General features: G+C 37.8%; 1 protein-coding gene across 1 annotated transcript in view; it reads left to right on the plus strand.

Moving 5' to 3' along the window:
• The window catches only part of LOC132555814 (ras-related protein Rab-27A-like), a 39,666-nt gene extending 20,162 nt beyond the window's left edge, over positions 1-19,504 (plus strand). Inside the window, exons 2-7 of the mRNA XM_060220175.1 lie at positions 3,892-4,088; positions 11,057-11,145; positions 16,754-16,770; positions 17,264-17,349; positions 17,975-18,202; positions 18,803-19,504. Coding sequence (XP_060076158.1) covers positions 11,067-11,145; positions 16,754-16,770; positions 17,264-17,349; positions 17,975-18,202; positions 18,803-18,998 — 606 coding nt within the window. The 5' untranslated portion in view covers positions 3,892-4,088; positions 11,057-11,066 and the 3' untranslated portion in view covers positions 18,999-19,504. The remainder of the gene's footprint in view (positions 1-3,891; positions 4,089-11,056; positions 11,146-16,753; positions 16,771-17,263; positions 17,350-17,974; positions 18,203-18,802) is intronic.
• Positions 19,505-20,565: the final 1,061 nt, after the last annotated feature.

Here is a 20,565-nt window from a genome sequence, read left to right on the forward strand (position 1 = left end):
GGAATTTCTAGAAATACTTAAAATTTTATATTGTGGGACCCATTCATTTTTTTAGCTCTAAAGCTGGAAAAGACTCATGAAAATAGGTTGCAGATTAATCACATATAATTAAATCATATAGTAAGTATTAATTCAATACTTCTGAAGAAAACATATCAGTGTAATATTCATTTTATAGCAAAATATAAATTTTTCATACATTCATGTATCAACTTCTGTCACTTGCCGTAATGTTCGTCTTGAATGGTCACATGGTGGTAACACACTCACTTTTCACCTAGTTGTCAGCTTGGGCAAGACACTTTTGGACCTGACTAATGCTGACCTCCTGTATGTTGTTCAGTATGGTAGTCACCAGATTCTTACTGAGACTTTGCTTCATAATGATGTGACACTGGCTTTTCATTGGATAATGATGCTTTGAAGTGTAAATATTTGTTTATATTTAGATCTGCCTACATTACCTATAGTACCTGTAATATGATAACGAAGGCTGTCTGTGCACACCTGTGACAACTTATACAGGTGAGACATTTCCACCAGCTGTTGAGGTATTTTTAACATGTTTGACAGGTAATGTAGAATTCATCTGCTTGAGATGACCAGTTCTATAGTATGCTGGTATTCTTTAGTAAAAATTGTGATCACATGATCGATATATATGATACGTACACTGTGTTTTTTTCTTATTAGTTGCGATTCCACATATTTAACATACTAAGAATTTGAAAGCTAATTCAACATTTCATTTCTGCTTAAGAGACGAATAGCTTTAGTATTTCATAAAATTAAACAATTACCTTGGACTGTTGTTGTAGAAAGTCGTTGTTGTCATCTGTGTGTATTGTATGTTAGCTGTTTTCTGTTCCTTGTCTGATCTGGCCGGAGTTTCTTCATTCGTGAAAAAGAAAAACAAGAATTTGTTATTATCAGTATTGTGGCTATGGAATGACAAGAAGAAAGGTGTTGGACATTTTGTCATTGTTGTCAGTACATCAACTCTAAAATGAGATCATTTGAAAAAAAAAGGCACAAAAGTGACAAACAGTTTGCACAGTACATTATATTACACATTGAACAATGTAGGCCTAAAATTATATAAATAGATAAATAAATAAATAAGAAAACGAAGGATACTTTTGATATTTATGTCAATGGTGAGTTATACATGTATACACCGATGACGATATTGCCAAAATTACGGATAAAACTACATCAGTATTGTTTCCAGGAAATTACATTGGTTAGAATCACTAACAATGTCTGCAGAGATCCGAGATCATTTATCATGCAGATAATTAACCAGTGTTGATCAAAGAATAAATAAAAAAAAAAAATTAGAAACAGAAAGTTAACCTATAAATAGAAAGTGAAGATTGAGTAGTTATTTACAAGTGATAAAAAGGTAGAAACAGACTGAAAAACAAAGCAAAATTTTGTCCAAGGAATTGAAATAAGAACAAAACCTATGGAGAGAGGTGTTGCACGACCTAGTATTAAGCAGTGAAAATCTTTAGCCCTGCAAGCTGTCTATACCATCAGTGAAACAGATCAAGTAGTGATATGGTTATTTCAATATTGATTAGATACCATTAAATTGATTAACTTCAATTACTGAATTAATTTCATGTTTTTCATAATTAATGTTATGGTTGGCAATTGATAGGGTTATATATGTACCTGCTAGAGGCTATATTGTGTATTATAGATATTGATATAGTTTCAATTCTAAGTAAATTAATCACCAGTTTTTAATGCTTGGGGAATAACATTTGATCAATATCGATGCCTTCAGTTCTTCATTTATTTTCTAGAGTTATTTCCCCTTGAACAGACAGGGTTGTATTGAGACAAGGTCTCCTTGAAGTAGCTGGTGGTAATCTTACTGAACAACACACTGGAGACCCATCACTTACTTTCCAAACCTATTGGGTCTTTTAAACTTAATGTTGGGCTGACAGATATATTCTTATTGATCTGTTAATTAGTTGTTTTAATGGTGAAAGATTTAGTGATATGTGACGTGTGGATCATTTCAGATAAACTTTACCACCTAGCAGTTAGTAATTTTCCCAGTGTGGTATGTTTTCCGTTCTGATATAAACAAGATAACATACTGAAAACATGGGAAAACTTTCCCCAAAACAAAGCTGATTAGTATTTTTTTATAATTTTTAAATCATCCAATTATGAAAAAATATCAATCCAACCCAAACATCATCATCGTCTTATTTATGTCATGTTTTTACCCTATTCCTCATTTTAATTCTGACCAAAGCGTCTGTCGAAAATTTCTTGGTTTTTCTAAAAAAAAAAAAACATTCAGAAGTTCCCCTTTTTTAATCAATGGGTAGCATTTGCCATGTTCTAGACTAACCAGGGCTGTCCAGAAATTCTCCATTTCTAAAAATAGGCCAAAAGTTACCTCTTTTCCACTATCCATAGCATTCCCTATATCCTTTATGTGGATTGCAATTAGGACAGAGACAGAACATATTGTATTCTAATTAATTAATTCATCATTTTATGGTATGTCAGCTGTTACCATTACATAAAAGTAAGTTGAGACAAGAAATGTTGTAAAAAAACCTTATATCCGATACTTGCAGGCTTTGAAAATATTTTCCTGTGTTCACATGAAACAATGTAGATATTTATTATATACATATAATTGACCTTTTTTTGGTAAATTTTTGATATGCCAGCAATTTTCAGATTAGTGAGATATTTTACTGGAACAATCTTGTAGCCTAAATTTTCAGTAATGCAGATGAATTTATTTATGATATTTGAAAAATAAATGCACCAGAAAAATTCTTTTCACAGTCTGATTTTCCCTTTTTTTCAATAAATGTTTACATGTTACAGATCAGTCACCTGTCAGCGAAGTCATAATGATATAACTCTCCACCTGTCTGTGCTTTATAGACCTGAGTGTTCATCTATCCCCGAGACTGTTATTGTGTTCAACATTGAAGTCATGCTAATCAGGCCAAGGATATATAAATATCTGTTTAATGTCTCGAGTATGAAAATACATGTCTTATGTTTTAAGGACAGGCAGATATGATTATTTTGACAACAAAAAAAATGTTATGTAGCTAGGTAATATCTAAAGTTCTATTAGAGTCATGAGAAGGGACTCAATGTTTTGTAGATATGTGGGGAATTCCAACATTTTTACACTATTAACAAGTGTAAACTTTGAGTTTAGTATAATCGGCCATAGTTGAGCTTTGGTTCAGGTCTAAATTCTAAATTTGCTACATTAATCCTCCAATGAACAGCAAAATTCATCAATTCACAAGATTGAAATGTCTTCCCTGGGGACACAACCTGTGTTTTCCAGAATAATATATGATAATATAAGTAGGGTGTCTTTTCAAGGGACACGACATGTTGGACACCTGCCACATGCTCTCCAGAATAATTCATAATGATATGATCAAGATGTCTTTTCCAGGGACAACATGTAAGATGCTCACCACGTGCTGATTGGAGAAATTTGTTTACTTATTATGTCTTTTCCAAAGATACAACTACCAGTATGAAAGTACAGTCTTGTCTGTGATATTAGCCTTTTGAAAATCACAAACCTCCCCAGAATGGGATCTGGGGCGATACAGTTTTCTCAGGAAGCTTGAACCTGCATCATTAATATCCTATCTGTTTACATGAGTGATCCCATGTTATGGAATAAAGGTTGCCCCAGAGGAGGATTCGGAAGTAAAGTATTTTGCACTGCAGGCTGTTTGCTGGATAATATTGTATTCTTTCCATTTTAAGCCAAATTAGATTTCAATGAAATATTTTTTACAATGAAAAACAAACATTACCCTTGTATCGGCCTGATTCCGACCTAATTCAGGGCATGTATTTTTGTTTGTGAAGGTAATTTCCATGTAGACCACGGAGAAGATTTCACACGTATCTGTGGATCTCTAGGAAACATTCTGGAATTATCAGACAGACATTACACGGAACATTTCCTACAGGTGTTTAGCATAGAGGTTCCTGGTTTTATCTGTCTCCAGGTTCCAAGGAATCTTGACTGGATCTGACACCAGGAACAATTGTCTAGTATCCTGGTAAGTGAATTCACATCTATACATATGGTAATGATTCATTTATTTTTTTTACAAATAAAAATTAAATTTTATGGATCTTCGAATGTAAATTTGAAGATAAGATTTCACACCAAATACTGCCAGATATTATAGCTGTTATAGGATATTTTTAAATGTATATATAGAGTTACTTTCCATTGATGTGAAAATCTTTTATCAGCTGGGTATAAAAGGACCTCACATGAATGAGTTTAAATCAAATTAAATTAATTAAATGAAAAAATGATTTTAATCAATTTCATTAAAAGAATACAGAATCGGTTTATTACATAAGCCCATCCCCTGACTTTGAGTAAGAAGTAATGTGTTGGCCCAAGGGTCCTGTAATAAGCCCACCACCTGACTTTGAGTAAGAAGTAATGTGTTGGCCCAAGGGTCCTGTAATAAGCCCACCCCCTGATTTGAACAATAAGTAATGTGTTGACCTCTGGGCTCCTTTAATAAGCCCATCCCTGACTTTGAATTAGAAGAAATGTGTTGACTCCTGGGTCCTGTAATAAGCCCACCCCTGACTTTAATTGAGAAGATATGCTTCAACCCAATGAGTTAATCTTTAGTACAAATAAGGTACATTTATCAAGGCACATTCCAACACGGAATGATTCATCTGACAAGAGAAACATGACTGTCAACAGGATATTGTAATGTGATACTGACTGTACCTGGCTGCAGACTATCAACAGGATATTGTAATGTGATACTGACTGTACCTGGCTGCAGACTATCAACAGGATATTGTAATGTGATACTGACTGTACCTGGCTGCAGACTATCAACAGGATATTGTAATGTGATACTGACTGTACCTGGCTGCAGACTATCAACAGGATATTGTAATGTGATACTGACTGTACCTGGTGGAGACTATCAACAGGATATTGTAATGTGATACTGACTGTACCTGGCTGCAGACTATCAACAAGATATTGTAATGTGATACTGACTGTACCTGGCTGCAGACTATCAACAGGATATTGTAATGTGATACTGACTGTACCTGCTATTTTAGACTATCAACAGGATATTGTAATGTGATGCTGACTGTACCTGGCTGCAGACTATCAACAGGATATTGTAATGTGATGCTGACTGTACCTGGCTGCAGACTATCAACAGGATATTGTAATGTGATGCTGACTGTACCTGGCTGCAGACTATCAACAGGATATTGTAATGTGATGCTGACTGAACCTGGCTGCAGACTATCAACAGGATATTGTAATGTGATGCTGACTGTACCTGGCTGCAGACTATCAACAGGATATTGTAATGTGATGCTGACTGTACCTGGCTGCAGACTATCAAAAGGATATTGTAATGTGATGCTGACTGTACCTGGCTGCAGACTATCAACAGGATATTGTAATGTGATGCTGACTGTACCTGGCTGCAGACTATCAACAGGATATTGTAATGTGATGCTGACTGTACCTGGCTGCAGACTATCAACAGGATATTGTAATGTGATGCTGACTGTACCTGGCTGCAGACTATCAACAGGATATTGTAATGTGATGCTGACTGTACCTGGCTGCAGGCTATCAACAGGATATTGTAATGTGATGCTGACTGTACCTGGCTGCAGATGACGTATGTTACACTTGCATTTAATGCTGGAGATCATTTTTATCACCTATTGAAACAATTTACAGGCAGAAATATTGCTTTGATGAGAGAGGTCGGAAGTAAATTAGAAAGGCTGATGATGATGTGGATGTTGTTTACCTTGTCTGTTCATAACTAACCAGGGATGGCTTTATACGATGTAGTCATTCTAGCATGTTTCTGATTGATAAAGTTGTACATCTATTGCTATTTTAGTGTAATTTCTGATCAAAAGAAATCAGACTAAATGGAAATGATAGATATAGCAGCTTTTTTATACTCTGTCTGTCCGTTCATCTGTTCGTCCATATGTCCATCTTTCTATTAATATCAAGGTGGTTAACATACCAGAAAATGTCTGTGCTTGATTTGTGAGTTAAGATATCCGTTAATACCATTACAGCATGAAAGTTTACCTAGACAGTAAATACAAGAAAAAATTGTCCCCTCCCTTGAAATCCTTTTGTTTTAGTTAAATTTCATTTGAAGAAAATATCTTCGACATTTCCAGAGAGGATCTTTTGTTTGAAGTATAGCTGATATATTAACATTTTTGTAATGACAAGTTGATGATATCATTGTAAATATGGAAGATTTGTGTTCATACTGTCTTTAAAGATATTGACTGAAAAGGACCCAGTTATTTTCAGGAAGCTCACTCTTTATCAAACTTAATGGAAGGACCTCATTTAACAAGAAAAGGAATTAATTGATTGGTTACCCATCTCAGACTCTGTAGATGTAGAGATATCTTACAAATTTCACGTCAGGGCCTGTAAAATGTAATTAGGCATAACAAAAAAACAGGGTTTCCTTACACACTCTAATTTTATCTAAACTCTGAACTTTTTATGATAGATCTGAGGAAAGCACTGGAAATCAGGATTTCTTAATTAACCCTGATAAAAGATTTGTTTTTTAGTTATTTCAAGCATGTAACATGGAAACATGTCTGAGATTGGACAGAAATTTTTTATATAAGAGTGTTGTTCTCTTTGTATCACGCTGAATCACAGAATTAAAGCAGGAGCCATTCATTCAAAACATTGGCCGGATCATGATCAGCTAAACAAAGGAGTATCTTGCCTTCATTGTAAACAAAAAAGAACAAAGCTCCGTAAAATTGATTCGGAGTATTTTAAATCTGACTAATTGTTTGGAATCGAAATCGGCCGTTGCTCTGATTGATTTTAGAGGGTATCTTGTCAGCGAAATATTCTGAGGCCAAACCAACTTGTATCAGTGTTTTTAGTACTTCAAAGTCAATTCCATTAATATATTAAGCCTAGAGAGATTAATACATGTTTTTCCTTTAAGTGGATACTGCAAATATACCCGTTTTTTGTGTAGTCTTATTTTACTATGAAAGTACAGCTTACAGCTGATGTGAAAAGTTTATTTGTGGTCACCACTGTGCTCAAATACATGAAACCCCAGGTACTCCAGTTTTCTCCCAAAGTAAGACACCTCTCACACTTCCATTTAGGCCAAGAAGAGAGATAAATACAGGCTGATAGCTTGTTTCACAATTGTTGATTAAAATCAAGTTTATATCAATAATACAGTGTATGATTGTTCCTACTGTCTGTGTTATATTGCAATAATTACACTTTTCCCAGGGACCCTTAAATTTAATGAACGGATAAGTACAGGGACTCAAATCACACTAAATATATAGTAACTAGCGTTTTCCATAATTTTGTTAGTAGTAGGCTGTGTAGTGAAAGTAGAAGGCTGGCCTGCCGTGTACGTGTAGTCGTGTACGGAACATTATTACGGAACTGGATTGGTGTAGGCGGCCAAATGATCAAAGTAGCTGGTCAAATTGGCCGGCGGCCGGCTCTTTTGGAAAACCCTGAGTAACACAGCATCAATATTGTCCTTCATCAATTTAATGAGTCTAAATACAGGTTTATGAAAATTGAGGGAAAACCTGATTATTTGACTGCAAATTTATCATTATGCTAGTTTGCCTAAAAGTGAAAAATGTGTTGAAAATTTCATCAAGTTTTCAATAGTTTTCATATAATCAGGGTTATCCCTGACTCATTAAAACTTTCATTTTGACTCATTAAATTGACAAAGGGACACCCCAAACTTCACAAGTTTTATTCTATTCCTTATGATGAGTCCCCAGACAATAACAATTCATGAATATCAGGATTCCAGAGAAAATTGGGACAACATGTGAACAGTGCAAATATAACTAATATTGATGTATCTTTATGCAGTTGATATTTAAAGGCCAGTAGACCAAACCATTACATCTGACTCACAAGAAGAAGATTGGCTAATCATAGGGCCCAAACATAGCATTGTGGGTACTGCTACTGGTATACTGAACAGTTAAGATGTCGGTGGGTCACTATTATCAGGCATAGACTTATCGTCAGATAAACTAGATTTATTGCATTTTAAGTGAGAATGTCACCTGCTTGTAGTATTTAATGTATGATATAACCTGTCCTCTAAGAAAACTGATCAAAAATATTTTCATAAATTTTCTTTTAAAAGTTTATAAATCTATTTACATGTAAACACAAATTTAGGAAAGGAAAGAAACCACTTTTGTTGAAAAATTTCCTTAAATTCAGAAAAAAAAAAAAAATCTTGTATAAATTCAAGATATATCTGGATCTGTATGATACATAGTGATACAATATGAATGGAGGGTGATATTACCTGAGGGATTACTTCTACAGAGAAACTAAATAGGTATATAAATCCTCCTTCCCACACCCATTCCTGCCCTCAATAAGGGCACCAGGGTAAACTGATTACATTAGAGAGTAGACCAGCCTCTATACATTATAGCTCCATGTGATCCTTGATAGAATATTGGGTTAATATTGATCTCAGTCATAGTATGTCGCAATAGCTGAAAAATTGCCATCATTCCAGCTGACATGATACAACAGATATAGGTAGTAGATCCAACGCTGTTCATCTGGTTCGGGTGGATAATAGGTTTCCTTACTCTTCATTTGGTACCCCTTTTCCCTGCCAAACTGCAGAAAATAACTCAGTTCCAAAGCCGGAAAATCCAGAAAAATGTCCGGAATTAATCCATAATAGGAGGTGCACATCTTCAACATGTATATAAACATCCTACAAAATTTCAAGCTTCTACGTCAAAAACTCTAGGAGGAGTGATTCTACAAAACTGGTACCCCTTTTCCCTGCCAAACTGCGGAAAATAACTCAGTTCCAAAGCCGGAAAATCAACATGTATATAAACATCCTACAAAATTTCAAGCTTCTACGTTTAAAACTTTAGGAGGAGTTGATTCTACAAAACTGGTACCCCTTTTCCCTGCCAAACTGCGGAAAATAATTAATCCATAATAGGAGGTGCACATCTTCAACATGTATATAAACATCCTACAAAATTTCAAGCTTCTACGTTAAAAACTTTAGGAGGAGTTGATTCTACAAAACTGGTACCCCTTTTCCCCGCCCGCCCGACATTCACCATATTATAACCTGGATTTGCACTATGTGCAACCTGGCTAATAATGGCCATCATTACCGCCGTAATACAACAGACATAGGTAGTAGATCCAACGCTGTTCATTCTGGTTTGGGTGGATATCCCTGACTCTCCAGCTGGAAAAAATCAAGTATGGAGTATCATCACAATCAGAGTAGCTTCATTAGATATATATCGGTAAACGTCAATAGGTTTCGCCATCTCTGGGCTTCATCAGGACCCAATGAAGCCAGGGTAGGTGAAACTGGTTGATGGTTCCTAATGAATTTAAAGAACCTATTCAGGGCTCTCACACCCCATTTTGGGACTGGGGCCTGCGGCCCTTAGAATTGGGAAAAATAATGGTGTTTTCCTTAGAATTGGGAAAAATAATCATGTTTTCCTAAGAATTGGGAAAACTTGGGGTCTAAATTGCCCAAATCTGGCAGATCGAAAGCACTGCTATTGTTATGATTGATTCTCCATACTTTTCTACTGCTCAATCACTCCACATAATATATACAAAGGACTACATCAGGTATACATGTGTCTATACATGTTATTTCACTCTGTATGACATCAATAGTTTTTGTTTTGTGAAACAGACAAAATTATCAGGATAAGTTTTTAAGCTCAAGCTGTTGCCAATTTTTATTGTAGCTTTGCTGTAAAACACTGTCTGCTCCGTTAACAAAGGTTTCAATGTGAGAATAGGATCTGTGCTGTTCAGATTTTTTTTAACCTGAATATAATAACAAATGACAGAAGTCACATGACCAGATCATTACAAAATGTTCTGCATTATATGATGAGTCTGTCTTCACTGGAAGTAATTCACATGCATGTTTGCCTTATATTTCCTATAGGACTATAAACACAGAGACCAACACAACAATTCTGGTCTGATGTTAGATGGTGGGCTTATTACTTGATAAAAGCCTAGATGTCTAAGATACAAATTCTAACACAAAGACAATGTGCTGTATACCAAATTCACGACCCACAACCTGTTAATTACAGAGTCATTGCCCTTTTGTTAAAAACATTTTTTCTAGAAATTGCTTGCATTCAAACTAGAATAATGAAACTAGGTGGATACATTGATCATACTAAGACAATGTGCTGTGTACCAAATTCAGTGACCTTGACCCCTCACTTACAAAGTTATCTCCCTTTGTTAAAAATTTCATGTCTGGAACATAACTTACAAAGTTATCCCCCTTTGTTAAAAATTTCATATCCGGAACATGACTTTGCCTGAAGTTAAGCAAGGGTCATGAAACTTGGTGTATACATTGGTCATATGAAGACAATGGGCGATGTACCAATGTTAGGTCACATAACCCCTTAATTACAGAGTAATTGCCCTTTGTTAAAATTTGTGTCTGGAGCATTACTTAAATACTTGGATATCGAAAGGTGTCCGATGTATACATCAGTCGTACCAAAGCATTGTGGTGTGTAGCAATACCCATGACCCCCTCTGTAAAGAGTTATCACCCTTTGTTAAAATTTGATTCATGAATGTAGCTTTGTTTGCATTAAAACTAGAAGCATGAAACTTGGTGTATACATTGGTCATACTTAAAGAATGTGTCTATACCAAATTCAGGGTCTGAATCCCCTTAATTACAGAATTATTGCCCTGTGGTAAAATTTTGTGTTCAACAAAGTCATTTTCAAGGAGCATTCATCAGTGTCACTGATACTCTTGTTATGCTTTGTTTAGGAGGATATGTAGATAGGCTTATTCTTTATTAGGCTTATTGCTGGATATCGAATGGGAAAACAGACAGTAATTCTGTACTTTGGTAAACTGGATATCATGTTTAATCTATTTATCTTCTGTTGCTAGGTAACCACAGATGGGCGACTCGACGCCAACCCACTCGGGTACAGCCAATGCCTCCGAGTATGATTACCTCATTAAATTTCTGGCACTAGGTAAGTCTGGTTCCCAAAGTAAGCAAAGGGTTATTGAATATTTAATATATCCTTTGGAAGTAATTTATAGTCTGTTTCATTATTAGAAAGTGATTTATAGTCTATTTTATTTTTTCTGTGAAGAAACAGTAAACATGCAATTGTAAGTTGTGTTATATGCTTGTGTCCAGTAATATAGAACTAACATTGAGACGTGACAACAAATCCAATGTCATTGTCAATAACCGTCACTACTTTTCTTTAGTGGGACCACAATAGCTCAGTCAATCACATATTTACCTCAGGTGAGGATCCTAGGTTCATGGTCCAACACTCCCTTCCTGGGGCAAAGCACTTTACCATAATTGCTGCAGATGACATGTGATGGCCTCCTGTAAGTTGTTCATTGAGGTAGCCACCAGCTTATTCAAGGCAACCCCGCCTTGAAATTACCCTTGCTGTTCAGTTGCAATAACTCAGTAAAAGTCTAGTGTTATATCCTGTCAAGTTCATTAAAATGGAAAATGAAATAACCATATATGACAATCTTCAGAAGTTGGTCAACACATGGACCTAAAAAGAACTTTTTATGGCATATGACATTATTAAGTAGGACTCATTTACTGCCTGTCTTCCTCTCTCTCTCTCTCTCTCTCTCTCTCTCTCTCTCTCTCTCTCTCTCTCTCTCTCTCTCTCTCTCTCTCTCTCTCTCTCTCTCTCTCTCTCTCTCTCTCTCTCTCTGTGTGTGTCTCTCTCTCTCCCTCTCTCTCTCTCTCTCTCTCTCTCTCTCTCTCTCTCTCTCTCTCTCTCTCTCTCTCTCTCTCTCTCTCTCTCTCTCTCTCTCTCTCTCTCTCTCTCTCTCTCTCTCTTCCCTCCCTCTCCCTCCCTCTCCCTCTCCCTCTCTCTCTCTCTCTCTTTTCCCTCCTCTTCTCTGTCTTTCTCTCTGTCTCTATTTGTCTCTCTCTCTCTCTCTCTTTCTCTCTCTTTAACTTTTTTAACTTTGTTATTGTTATTTTTAAGGGAAAAAAATGTAACTCTTCTCCTGAGAATTTGATGAAAAGTAAAAACTTGTCTTTATTTATTGTGAACAATAACCCCACTAACCATTTACATTGTATAACATGTAATAGAGGGTCCTATGTGTGACGTCCATTTGTTATATCACCACAGCAACACTAATGGAAGGTGGCCAAATGGAAAGCTGTTTTTTATTAAGACTGACAGCACAACGAGATAGACAATAGGTGGATAAAAGGTTCAGTGGTCATTTCTTTGGTGACCGCACAGTCAACTGTCAGCAGTCGTTGGAAAATAGGATGTCATTTGATCTCTACCACGGAAGTAGTAATGTTGGCTGTATGTTGTGCACTTAAAAGAATGACCTTGTATTGTTCATTTCGTGACATTCTTATTTCTCAAGGAAGAAAGTAGATTTACAACATCACTGGTCTATGACTGTTTTAGGAGGAATATTTGATAGAAATTAGGAAATAGTTGCCTTGGTGATGGGGCATTCGTGTCTTACAGATAATTTCTAGTCTTTAAATAAGTCCCAGAATTTATACAAAATACACTGAATTATTTTGTGGACTTGTCACCCTTAAATCCTGATTATAATAATCCATAAATCATAAGCCAAACAGTCAACATCAAAGTCGGGGGGTGGGCTTATTACAGGACCCCAGGAGTAAACACATTTCTTCTTACTCAAGTCAGGGGTTTGGCTTATTACAGAACCCCAGGAGTAAACACATTTCTTCTTACTCAAAGTCAGGGGGTGGGCTTATTACAGGACCCCAGGAGTAAACACATTTCTTCTTACTCAAGTCAGGGGGTGGGCTTATTACAGGACCCCAGGAGTAAACACATTTCTTCTTACTCAAAGTCAGGGGTTGGGCTTATTACAGGACCCCAGGAGTAAACACATTTCTTCTTACTCAAGTCAGGGGTTTGGCTTATTACAGGACCCCAGGAGTAAACACATTTCTTCTTACTCAAAGTCAGGGGTTTGGCTTATTACAGGACCCCAGGAGTAAACACATTTCTTCTTACTCAAGTCAGGGGTTTGGCTTATTACAGGACTCCAGGAGTAAACACATTTCTTCTTACTCAAAGTCAGGGGGTGGGCTTATTACAGGACCCCAGGAGTAAACACATTTCTTCTTACTCAAGTCAGGGGTTTGGCTTATTACAGGACTCCAGGAGTAAACACATTTCTTCTTACTCAAAGTCAGGGGTTGGGCTTATTACAGGACCCCAGGAGTAAACACATTTCTTCTTACTCAAAGTCAGGGGGTGGGCTTATTACAGGACCCCAGGAGTAAACACATTTCTTCTTACTCAAGTCAGGGGTTTGGCTTATTACAGGACCCCAGGAGTAAACACATTTCTTCTTACTCAAAGTCAGGGGTTTGGCTTATTATAGGACCCCAGGAGTAAACACATTTCTTCTTACTCAAAGTCAGGGGGTGGGCTTATTACAGGACCCCAGGAGTAAACACATTTCTTCTTACTCAAAGTCAGGGGGTGGGCTTATTACAGGACCCCAGGAGTAAACACATTTCTTCTTACTCAAAGTCAGGGGTGGGTTTATTACAGGACCCCCAGAGGGCCAACACATGACTTCTTACTCAAAGTCAGGGGGTGGGTTTATTACAGGACCCCAGGAGTAAACACATTTCTTCTTACTCAAAGTCAGGGGTTGGGCTTATTACAGGACCCCAGTAGTCAACACATTTCTTCTTACTCAAAGTCAGGGGTTGGGCTTATTACAGGACCCCAGTAGTCAACACATTTCTTCTTACTCAAAGTCAGGGGTTGGGCTTATTACAGGACCCCAGGAGTAAACACATTTCTTCTTACTCAAAGTCAGGGGGTGGGCTTATTACAGGACCCCAGGAGTAAACACATTTCTTCTTACTCAAGTCAGGGGTTTGGCTTATTACAGGACCCCAGGAGTAAACACATTTCTCCTTACTCAAAGTCAGGGGGTGGGCTTATTACAGGTTGTATAAAGTTGATATAACAAATATTGAATAACATTGACATGAAGAACTAAGTAATGTAGGGTGGTTTATTGATATGCAACTTATCATAGTCCTAATTTGCTGAAATATGTTGAGAAAATTTGATGATGGGAAATTCAGTGTGATAGCTGTATCATAAGTCCTGTGTAGCACATTAACTCAGGGCTATGGCTGTCTCAGGGAGTGGGCTTATAAGACTCAGGGCTAGGACTGTCTCAGGGAGTGGGCTTATAAAACTTAGGGCTAGGGCTGTCTCAGGGAGGGGACTATAAGACTCAGGGCTAGGGCTGTCTCAGGGAGTGGGCTTATAAGACTCAGGGCTAGGGCTGTCTCAGGGAGTGGGCTTATAAGACTCAGGGCTAGGGCAGTCTCAGGGAGTGGACTTATAAGACTCAAGGCTAGGGCTATCTCAGGGAGTGGGCTTATAAAACTTAGGGCTAGGGCTGTCTCAGGGAGGGGACTATAAGACTCAGGGCTAGGGCTGTCTCAGGGAGTGGGCTTATAAGACTTGGGGCTAGGGCTGTCTCAGGGAGTGGACTATAAGACTCGGGTCTAGGGCTGTCTCAGGGAGTGGGCTTATAAGACTTGGGGCTAGGGCTGTCTCAGGGAGTGGGCTCATAAGACTCAGGGCTAGGGCAGTCTCAGTGGACTATAAGACTCAGGGCTAGGGCTGTCTCAGGGAGTGGGCTTATAAGACTTGGGGCTAGGGCTGTCTCAGGGAGTGGGCTCATAAGACTCAGGGCTAGAGCTGTGTCAGGGAGTGGACTATAAGACTCCAGTCTAGGGCTGCCTCAGGGAGTGGACTATAAGACTCGGGGCTAGGGCTGTCTCAGGGAGTGGACTATAAGACTCGGGGCTAGGGCTGTCTCAGGGAGTGGACTATAAGACTCGGGGCTAGGGCTGTCTCAGGGAGTGGACTATAAGACTCAGGGCTAGGGCTGTCTCAGGGAGTGGGCTTATAAGACTCAGGGCTAGGGCTGTCTCAGGGAGTGGGCTTATAAGACTTGGAGCTAGGGCTGTCTCAGGGAGTGGACTATAAGACTCAGGGCTAGGGCTGTCTCAGGGAGTGGACTATAAGACTCGGGGCTAGGGCTGTCTCAGGGAGTGGGCTTATAAGACTCAGGGCTAGGGCTGTCTCAGGGAGTGGACTCTAAGACTCAGGGCTAGGGCTGTCAGACTCAGGGCTAGGGCTGGGAGTGGGCTTATAAGACTAGGGCTGTCACTATAAGACTTGGGGCTAGGGCTGTCTCAGGGAGTGGACTATAAGACTCAGGGCTAGGGCTGTCTCAGGGAGTGGACTATAAGACTCGGGGCTAGGGCTGTCTCAGGGAGTGGGCTTATAAGACTTGGGGCTAGGGCTGTCTCAGGGAGTGGACTCTAAGACTCAGGGCTAGGGCTGTCTCAGGACTCAGGGCTAGGGCTGTCTCAGGGAGTTGGCTTATAAGACTCAGGGCTAGGGCTGTCTCAGGGAATGGACTCTAAGACTCAGGGCTAGGGCTGTCTCAGGGAGTGGGCTTATAAGACTCAGGGCTAGGGCTGTCTCAGGGAGTGGGGAGGGAGCTAGGGCTGTCTCAGGGAGTGGACTAGGGCTGTCTCAGGGAGTGGGCTTATAAGACTTGGGGCTAGGGCTGTCTCAGGGAGTGGACTATAAGACTCAGGGCTAGGGCTGTCTCAGGGAGTGGACTATAAGACTCAGGGCTAGGGCTGTCTCAGGGAGTGGGCTTATAAGACTCAGGGCTAGGGCTGTCTCAGGGAGTGGACTATAAGACTCAGGGCTAGGGCTGTCTCAGGGAGTGGACTATAAGACTCGGGGCTAGGGCTGTCTCAGGGAGTGGACTATAAGACTCAGGGCTAGGGCAGTCTCAGGGAGTGGACTTATAAGACTCAGGGCTAGGGCTGTCTCAGGGAGTGGGCTTATAAGACTCAGGGCTAGGGCTGTCTCAGGGAGTGGACTATAAGACTCAGGGCTAGGGCTGTCTCAGGGAGTGGGCTTATAAGACTCAGGGCTAGGGCTGTCTCAGGGAGTGGGCTTATAAGACTTGGGGCTAGGGCTGTCTCAGGGAGGGGACTATAAGACTCAGGGCTAGGGCTGTCTCAGGGATAAGACTCAGGGCTAGGGCTGTCTCAGGGAAGACTGGGGCTAGGGCTGTCTAGGGCTATGACTCAGGGCTAGGGCTGTCTCAGGGAGTGGGCTTATAAGAAATTATCACATTAACAATATCACAATTTAATGCTTTAATGAAAGTTGGAATCAGTGAAAAAGAAGGCATAACAAAAAGTACCACTTACACTGAACTCAATGACAGTAGAAATTGGCTTCCATAAACAAACTATTGGTAATAGATAGAATATATAGGGAAAAAATCAGTGTTTAAAGAAAATGTGATATTAACTGGAAAGTGACATTAACAGACATGTCATTAAGTGGGTTCCAATGTAAAATCAAAAAAATGTTTGAATCAACAGCTTTGATTTAACTTTGAGAAAAGAAGTCTTAATTGGAAAGGTGCTATATCAGTACAACTCTAGAAGTTATTAGTTACATTTACAAGACTCGCATAAAAAACATGTATTTAATATGACCAGTATATCATGTTTCACAGGGTGTCAGACTAGACAGGTTAATCTTGTCACCAGTATATCATGTTTCACAGGGTGTCAGATTAGACAGGTTAATCTTGTCACCAGTATATCATGTTTCACAGGGTGTCAGATTAGACAGGTTAATCTTGTCACAAGTATATCATGTTTCACAGGGTGTCAGATTAGACAGGTTAATCTTGTCACCAGTATATCATGTTTCACAGGGTGTCAGATTAGTCAATTTTATCTAAACACCAGCTTGTGATGCTGCAAGGTGTCAGGTTGTCTGCTTCCTTTGACGTTACCAGTTTTATCAATGTTTTGTTTCAGATAAGACTAATCAATATTACCAATTAAACTAAGTATCAAGGAAAATCACATCAGAAACATCCCCTCTCTTGATTGGTCTTGCACAAAATGTAGGCATAATTAACCTGATACATAATGTTTGCATATCAATTTTTCACTTGTTTTTTTTTCACATCAGTGTTTTATGTCTGACCTATTGACCCTTTGACATGTAAATACAGGTACACAGGATACCAGGGGTTGATGGGTCAGTTGGCCGGAGTCAGAGAGTTCATCTACAGCTCTGGGACACAGCAGGACAAGAAAGGTCTGTAGTGTAAAAGACAGATTGGTCTGAATGGAAGATGGTCAGTTGTCCTCCAGGTTGGACATTGGTCAGTAATCATTCATTTGACAAGGGTAAGTAGTCCTCTGGATGGAGAGTGGTCAGTTGTCCTCCAGGTTGGAGATTGACTAGAAATCCTCAAGGTTGGACATTGGCTAGAAATCCTCCAGGTTGGACATTGGTCAGAAATCCTCAAGGTTGGACATTGGTCAGAAATCCTCCATATTGGACATTGTCTAGAAATAGTCCTCAAACTGGACAGTGGTCAGTAGTTCACTGGATGGACAGTAGACAGTTGTCCAATTTTAGATGGTTTAAAGCACTCTTTGAGTGTCCAGGTGACACAGTGAAACATTCATTAGGAAATTGTGGGAAGTCACATATCAGACTTCATGGGTATTTGTTGGATACTCCAGTTTCCTCCCACAGGAATTTATGAAATGATTGACAGACCAAAGCTGACCAGGATTACAATTTTCTGAGTAAGAGTTATCCATTATAGCTAGTGCCAATTAGGAATTTATATTTTTGAACACCAAAAATTTTAGCCACACGAACATTTATGATTTTTCAGTAGATGATGAAAAGATGTTTCTTTTTTTTTCAGGTTTCGGAGCTTGACAACAGCCTTTTTCCGAGATGCAATGGGCTTCCTTCTCCTGTTTGACTTGACCAGTGAGACGTCTTTCACCAATATTCGGAACTGGCTTTCTCAGTTACAGACACATGCGTACTGTGAGAACCCAGATATTGTACTGTGTGGAAATAAGGCAGATTTAGAGGATAAGAGGATGGTGTCAGAGGAAAGGGCTAGAGAAACTGCTGAAAAATTTGGGTAATTTAGATAAAAGTTCAACTCCATGTCTAACCTTATAATTTGCTAACGAAGGTCTGGACTCTGAGGAGGATACTGTATCTTTTTGTCCAAATTTTAGACTTTTGTGACATAGAAGTAATAAACAATTCTGTGTAGTTTGTTCCTTTAAATACTTTATCTTCTTACATTTTTGTTAAATACAATTTGACAGCATTATGTCAGATCCACAGCCCTATAGAAAACAATAGAAAGTATAAAAAATATTTTATGTATATATACAACACTAAACTAAGACAAATAAAGGAAAGTAATTTGATAAAAGAAACTTGCAAACCATCATGGTTAGGAGGCAGAATCATGATATTTTTTAAACTAATTTTTGAAACTTTAAAAGTTTACAAAGTCTGCTTTGTAGCAGTTGATCTGATTTGCAGAGCCTAAGAATAAAAATCCTTGAAAAGATGTTGGTAATACATTGTTAAAACGAGATGGTAATACATTGTTAAAACAAGAAAATTTATCTCTATATTGATAGAAACAAAAGGGAAAAAAAATGATACTTAAATTTATGTTGATAATTGTCAGTAAAATGAAATCAAATTGTCGACATCCCCACAGGCTTCCTTATTTCGAGACGAGTGCTGCAACCGGACAAAATGTCGCCAAAGCAATGGAATGTTTGCTGGACATGGTGATGATCAGGATGGAACAATGTATAGACAAGTCCCAACTGCCGGGAGCTCGTAACGGTCACGGACGACACGGGAAGTACGAAATGGACGAGGCAGGTGAAGGGGGAGGATGTGCATGCTGATCGTGATGTAAATCGTAATTAAGGTTGTAATAAATTCAAAGTGAATGGACGCTTGAAGCTCGATCATCTTTCATCAATTAATTCAGATAGAAAAGTTACTTTCTGTTGCTTACAAATACACATTCAAAAAAGAGAAAGTAGAATATGGAACCAACCTTATCATGTACTGTTTAATGTCATAAGATTTTGTTTTTAATCAATTAAGATAGAAATTATAAGGTAACCAAAACCTTTTTTTTTCCTGTAATGGCCGGAAAAGTAACGTCCAAGATCATAGCTTGTCTTGTGTTCTGCTTCTGATATTTGCCTGAATCTGCAATGAATTTCACTGTGTTCAGTTACTAAGATATTTAATTTGAAAATATGTATTTTTACAAATAATGTACATATGGTTTGACAGCTGACACATTGAGAAGCATATGTTAGTTGTTTTGAGTGAGTTATATGTCAGTTTTGAACGTTTCGATAGGTTGTGTGATGAAACAAATTAATAAAATGGTTGTGAATTTATGAAGAAATAAGATTTCAGACTTTGAAATTGTTATGATATATTATTTGTTAAGTTTCATAAATAAAACTTTAATGAGTTTTGTTCTATGTTGGTGGGTTTTTAAATTTTTAGAAATTAACATGCTGAAACAGGATTTTGAATTTAAAGTTGACCATTTCATTTTGTATATCTATAGTCTGTTTCTCAAATGTTCTTGTGATGATATATATATAACTAAAGCTTGTTTTATAATGAGTTAGGAATGTCTTCATCTGTTTCCATTAACATCATGAAGTGATATATATAGCTTATTTCACTAATCATTATAAAGTGATTTCTATAGCCTGCTGCATGAAAGATCATTCAGTGATTTCTATAATCTGTTCTGTTTATAATCAGTATGTAATTTCTACAGCCTGTTTGATTCAGGATCAATAAGTGATTTCTATAGTCTATTTCAATAATGCTTATAAAGTGATTCTATAGCTTATTTCATTAAAGATCAATAAGTGATTTCTATAGTCTGTTTCTTTAAAGATCAATAGGTAGTTTCTATAGTCTTTTTCAATCATGATTATGAAGTGATTTCTATAGTCTGTTTCATTAAAGATCAATATGTGATTTCTACAGCTTGTTTCATTAAAGATCAATAAGTGATTTTTATAGCCTGTTTCATTAAAGATCAATAAGTAATTTCTATAGCCTGTCCAATAATGAGTAAGAAGCAATTTATATATCTTATTGTCATGAATTTTTTCTGTATAGCAGCCTGTTTCATTGTGAGAATGAATGTCTTGTTACATTTCTGGCCAAAGAACATTCGAATGTCAATAACTGGCATACATTACATATGTTGGGAATGAAAGACCAGAAGTGTAGTTTTGATTTTTAAATTTTTTTTGTGGTTATTGATGAATTCATAATAAATCTAATCTTGTCTGCCATTTTAGGGTTGATATTCAATCCCATTTTCCTTAAAACCGATTTTTTTTACAAAAATATTGATTTTGAAATTGGCTTACTTAGTGGCACTAGAATCCAGTCAGATTTATTACTGTTAAGTTTTTGTAGTTAAGT

Source organism: Ylistrum balloti, unplaced genomic scaffold, assembly GCF_031769215.1.
Source record: "Ylistrum balloti isolate Yb309-2 unplaced genomic scaffold, AGI_CSIRO_Ybal_v1 Utg370518, whole genome shotgun sequence".
Taxonomy (NCBI): Eukaryota; Metazoa; Mollusca; class Bivalvia; order Pectinida; family Pectinidae; genus Ylistrum; species Ylistrum balloti.